General features: G+C 51.2%; 1 protein-coding gene across 1 annotated transcript; it reads right to left on the reverse strand.

The window, feature by feature from the left end:
- Positions 1-1,640: 1,640 nt before the first annotated feature.
- Positions 1,641-2,147, reverse strand: LDBPK_290930 (hypothetical protein, conserved; the record flags this gene model as incomplete). The annotated part of the gene is made up of 1 exon (XM_003862459.1): positions 1,641-2,147. The coding sequence occupies one exon, from the start codon at positions 2,145-2,147 to the stop codon at positions 1,641-1,643; it is 507 nt and encodes a 168-aa protein (XP_003862507.1).
- Between the last annotated feature and the right edge of the window lie 3,987 nt (positions 2,148-6,134).

The raw sequence follows: 6,134 nt of genomic DNA on the forward strand, positions 1-6,134 counted from the left end.
TCAACGTGTCCGTTCTCCGCCACGCAACGTGAGCTCGACAACACTCTACCCGGCATGTCGCAGGCCCCCATCGCGTGGCGCAAAGCAGTCGTGCACACGCTCTACAGCAATGCGCCGACTCCGTCATCCGAGCATGGCCTCTGCCTCAAAACACTACCGGCCTGCGAAGCGGAGGCCGCCTCACAGCGGCTCACATTGCGCCGGTCCCCACCTCGTGCGTCCCTCGGGGTAGCTCAGGCTCCCCCCGCCAGCAGGCAGTGTGAGGCGCGGGGCGGGGATGCGCTCGAGCTGCGGCGACACCATGCCCACCAGATGGATGGCGCAAGTGCGTTCACTGCCGCAGGCCGCTCCGGCGCAACGCCATCCACGACCTGACCGCCGACATCAGCAGCGACACATCGCCCTGTCCACCCCTACGTCACAGCTGCTTGGCCCTGCCACCACCAGAGGTTGTTCGGCATTGGCAGGGGACAGGGGGTGCTTGCCTTCCTCACACACAACGCGGGGCGTAACGGACCCTGGACAACACGCTTAGACCCCCCCCACCCCTGCCTTAAGGGGGTTGGGACAACAGTAAGAACAAAAGAATGAAAAAGTTGAAGCATAGTCGGGAAAGAACAGAAACAGGATGGAGAAGTACACGCGCACACACATACAAAGGGGGCAGCGAAAAAGCGAAGAACACAGAAACGCGTATGAAGATAAAAAGATCGGAGAGGCTGAAAAAGAGTGGGAAAGAGAACTCCGAAAGAAAAAAAGGAAACATAGGTGTTGAGGTTAGTTGTCAGGTTGTAGGACTCATGTCAAGTTACGCATATGCCGCGTTTGTTCTTTTTTTTCTGTTCTGCTTGTCATCGAAAACAAGAGGTTGATAGAGGGAGATGTCGCCGTTCTTTCGGTTTTTCTCCGCGGTCGTTCTCTATACGGCAGTCACAGATACCCGCACTGCTGCGTAGACACAGCGAGGGCCAGAGAGTGGAAAGCCGTGAACGGAGAAGCAAGGCATAAACAGAAGAAGTTGATCACACGTGCGTAGATACACGCACATGCACATATGTGGGTAGAAAAAAAAGAAGCGATGAAGTCGAAGAAACAAAGTACGAAGGTGGGTAGCCCAGAGAGAGAAACGCAGGAGAGAGCAAATGGTGCGTTCCGAACAACCGGAGAACAGTGAAAAAAGGCTCATATCACATTGCCAAACACGCGCGGACCCGCAAACCTCGCTTGTTCTCTCCGCCAGCCTTACATACTCTTTCTCTCCCCCTGCCCCATCTCAGAGCAGCTACCAAGAAAGAAATGAAAACAAGAGCGCTGTTGAATTTTGTTTGTTTTTTTTTGGGGGGACATTCACAAGTGAGTTGAATGATGCCCACGACCGCGCGCGCACACACATACATACAGGAAAGGTATTCGTGCGCCTCGACAGCTAAGCAAGTAGTGATGGACAAGTACTGCGAAATGTGTCCACTAGCGTGCTTGCTCGCCGTTCCGATCCCTCTGTGTCACATAGAAATAGTAGCAACAGAAGGCGCTAGTAGAAGGAATGTGAGAGTAACGCGTTAGGCCTCGGCTCTGCAAAACGTCGCGCCGTGGCCGAGCTTGAGCAGACAGTGGTGCATGAACACCGCAATCCAAGATGCTCAGCGTACCCGCTGTGGGCACGGTGAGAAATCGGTGCGGCGATACTGCTGGTCTGGTGTCGCTGTGGTGCTAGCGTACGTGTCGACTGTGCGCGTATGGCTCTCCTCGCCGCTGTTCATGTGAACTCGCGAGATACCCACTGGTGGCGATCCTGCAGCACATGCTGTGACAGATCGGGCATTCTCCTCGTGTGCCCCGGTACGTGGTGGGAACAGTCTCAGAGCAACCTCAGGTGTGATTTCCCCTACTTTTCGATTGTCCCACTCCCGGCGTGCGTAGCGGCTGTGAAACGTGTAGTCGGCTTCACAGTTTTTCGACCCGCCGCCACGCCGCAGGATAGCCGCCTCACCGCCTGGATGCGATCCTAGCACCCCTGTAACATCGTACACTGAGTTCCCAGAGACAATCCACAAAGATCGCCGCGTGTTGTGCATGCGGATCTCCTCCTCGCTGAGAATAGGCCAACGCTTCTTGAACCCACTCAGAAATAGCAAATCGTTAAGCATATTCACTATGAGAGAATTGCGTAGGGCCTCCTGTGTGTGTGTGTGTGTAAATGTACGTTTTACGAAAGTACCGTGCTGGAGAAGAGGGAAGAGCTGCTTTAGATCTCTCTTAGAGCAGCAATCCTATCCTCCACGCTAGAATCGTTTGAGTGTGCGCTGTGCGTGTGTGTGATACAAAGGGGGAAAAGCAGCACGAAAAAAAATTGAGAAAGAGGGGACGAGTACAAAAGGGAAACCGCAAACTACAAGAGAAGAGCGGATAAACTCTTTTTCTCAACCGCAACTCCTGCACAAATCCCCCAGCGAGAGATCTGAAAGGGAAAAAAGACGAGCAAAGAGAAACCGGAAAAAGGTGGAAAAAGACGCCCTTTTTTTTTCAGCTTTGCCGCAACTTTCTATGAGCAGGAAAGGGGAAATATGAGCACGACTCGGGTGTGTTTACTTGTTTCACTGAGCCTCACCCACTCCCTCGGTGTGAGCTGCGGGGAAAGCGCTAGAAAGAGTGCTGCTTTACAAAAACTAAGAAAAGAGAAGAGGGACCTGAATGATCGGGCACGTTTAGATGCGGGGGCACCGCTATTTCACTGTGTTGCTCATGCGTCAGAAGCAGCACAGAGGCAAGATAAAATGCAAAGCGAGGGAAGGGGAGGGGAATGGAGTACAGAGGGACGGTAGTAGAGCGAATGCGCCTCATTCTGGGGGAGAAGGGTATTTATCCCAAGCGCCTTTGCGTTGCCACTTGAGCGCGACGGCTGTGTGTCTTCTTGGGGGTGCGCGAGTAATGAGCCCCTATCAGGCATTCATTGCCAAGTCCCGTGATCGAATTGATCTTGCTTGGCATTGTTCTTGGAAGTGGAAAGGGGCTGCATGAATTCTTTTCGTTGTTAGCGGCGCTGATGCTCAAAAGGCGATCACTGAAGCTGAACATACACCTTGAAAAGCTTGTGTAAAAGAAACTAAGAATTGAGGAAAAAAAAAACACCTATTTAAAACGAAAAGGGGGAGAGAAAAGACCGATGCTTAAAGACACACCGTGGCGAAAAGAGAAAACGGGGTGGAAGAGGACAATCAAATCAGCGCTGTACGACGAAAAAAAAAAAAATGGAGACGTAAACAGGAGCAAAAAGTCGGAGAAACGGAGAGACAGCAAGAAGGCTGCTGCAAAGGCTGCGCTGCGTCTACTGTCTCAAATGGACAGTTAGCTGAAACAAAGAAGTCTCTCGAAACATACGTGTTCCGTTTCCACATTTTTCTCCCGCATCACCGGAAAGGGAGATGAGCTGCGTGGAATCGAGCAGGCCACAACCTAGGTCATCTAATCAGTTCAAGAGGGGATCCGAATTCACCACTTCACCGTGGGAGTCACGAGAGAAAAAAGCCTGAGAACGACCTCCTGTGGTACTCCTAGCTTTACCGCAGAGTATTCCATGTGCACGGCCTGTTTAAAAGGAACCTTACTTTCTGACCCTTTTTTTTTTGAATGCGAATACTAAAACAGGAAGCAAAGCAGAACCAATGACTTCAGTCACAAAAATCTTTCGCCGAAACAGAGAAGACCAAAGATTTAAAAAAGGGTGAAAAAGAAGAAAACCAGAATACAATCAAGCCGCAGAAAAGTGAACAGGCATTAAGAGGAGAAAGACATTGATAGAAGAGCATTATACCAGTGCGCACAGACACACACACGTTGCTTTTCGAGGGAAGGAAGCCAGGCGTAGAAAGGGAAATGTTGATTACATCCCTTCTTCCTGCCGTAATAGCAGATGTAGACAATATGGGAAAGAAAGCATTTTTTCCTTCGTTGAAAGAAAGGCTGTGCGTGTGCACGTGTGTGTGTACCCGATTATCTTCTTCATTCTTTCGTTGTTTTTCTTCCTATCTTTTCTTTTGCTGCCGTTGCCTCTTGTGCGTTGCCGTTAGGACGGGATTCGCAACAGAGATCTACAGGAGAGGCATTTCCTTGGGTGTGATGACCACTAAACTCTCGCTGTTGCTTTGGAACGAGCCGGTTAGCACATTTTCAGCCTCTTATGACACACTTACGCGCCTCTTCATTTGTTCGCATCGCTTTTTGTTTCCGAAACCGAAGGAGAGGTACCACAAAAGAAGTTGCGCTGATGAATGTACAAAAAAAAAACACGAAATCAGCCAAGTAACTTTAACACACATAAGTTGTAATGTCAGCAATGGCCGTTGACCTTCATAAGAGAAAGCGAGACTGAAGGAAGACAAAAAATCAGTAGGCTTCCTAAGCCCGCTCCCCCTTGCTCTAGGCCACCAAGCACACGAAAACAAAGAGAACATCTCTAGTAGAAGCTGGTCTCGCTAAAACATCGATTTATGCGCCCTTTGCTAAGATAAGCAGAGTGAAGAGGAGAAAATAAAAAACATCAGATTACTGGAGTAGGTGGCGCGTTATTCACATTCGATGCTACAACGATATCTGTATCGCTCGATGACAACAGACTATCCTTGGCGCCGTCGTCCCACTGCTCTGAGTCGCTGCCGTATGTGTGCCTTTCGTGAGGGCTGGTTGGGACAACTAGCTTTGTGACAGTCTCATGCGAAGTCTGCAGTGGCGGCACAGCCTGCGGAAGAGCGGTGGAAGGACTAGAGGCAGCTTTCTGAGTATCGTTCGGTGACAACTCTCCAATCTTGTACTTTTGCGCGTCGCGGCGTGTGGCCCTTCCGTGAAACATCAAGTCCTCTGCGCAGTCCTTCACGCCACCACCTCGCTTCAACAACGCACCATTGCCACCGGGATGCTTCCCGATGAGCGGCGTGATGTCAAGCACAGAGTTGCCTACGATGATCCACAAAGACTCGCTCGTGTTGTGCCTTGCCACCTCCTCACGTGTAAAAGTGGGCCATCTTTGAGCTAGCCCAGCAAACTGCAGAAGCTGGGTGAACATGCTAACGCCTCACACCTCAAAGACTTGCTTTCTCAAGAATGCAAATGGCGTGCACAGCGTGGGGGCAAAATCGACGAAGAAGCACAGATCCCACGCGTCGGCACAACTACACGTCCGATTACAGCTACTGTTTAGACTAGGGAATATGCGACTATGCTTGGAAAAAATGATTACATCTCAAGGGTTCGCTGTGAGGTCGAATGTGTGACGGGGAAACAAGGAGAGCGCAAACGCGATTCAGCCACCACCTTCTCCTGTGCGCCTTTCGCTCCTGCTAGTTTTTTTTTTACCACTGCATACAGTCGTCCAATGGTGAAGAGAGAAAGATGAAACGAGAGAAGGGCGAAAAGGACAGTGTGCTCAATCTCTACTTCCCTAGATGGGAAGAACGGCGGAATCGGCAAGGGCAACGCCTTGTATTTCGGTTCGTCAGAGTACATGGTTGCGGGCTAAAGACGAGAGTAGCGCGCACGTATTCCATACACCGGATCTCGTTTTGTTTTTTCTTTGAAGAAAGGATAGTACCCCACAGTATGCGCGCTTAACGCATCGGTAAACAAGCGGAAAGGATAGGGAAAAACGATATTATCCCACATGGGACTAGAGAGTAGAGAAACACTACGCAGTGATTTCATTCGGCTAAGTGGTATTCATGTGATTCGAAAGCGCCCTCTATGTATGTGTGTGTGGATGCGCAGGTTCGGACGAAATTACGCAACCGAGGAGACGACCAAAAGGGGGGACATTACCGACCCTGTTTTTGTCATGGCATTCAACACCTATTCAGAGGCTTCCTCTTTTGCTCAACGCGTTCATTCTCTCCCACACGTGAGCTCGACAACACTCCACCCGGCATGTCGCAGGCCCCCATCGCGTGGCGCAAAGCAGTCGTGCACACGCTCTACAGCAATGCGCCGACTCCGTCATCCGAGCATGGCCTCTGCCTCAAAACACTACCGGCCTGCGAAGCGGAGGCCGCCTCACAGCGGCTCACATTGCGCCGGTCCCCACCTCGTGCGTCCCTCGGGGTAGCTCAGGCTCCCCCCGCCAGCAGGCAGTGTGAGGCGCGGGGCGG

The sequence above is a fragment of the Leishmania donovani genome, chromosome 29, assembly GCF_000227135.1.
Source record: "Leishmania donovani BPK282A1 complete genome, chromosome 29".
NCBI lineage: Eukaryota > Euglenozoa > Kinetoplastea > Trypanosomatida > Trypanosomatidae > Leishmania > Leishmania donovani.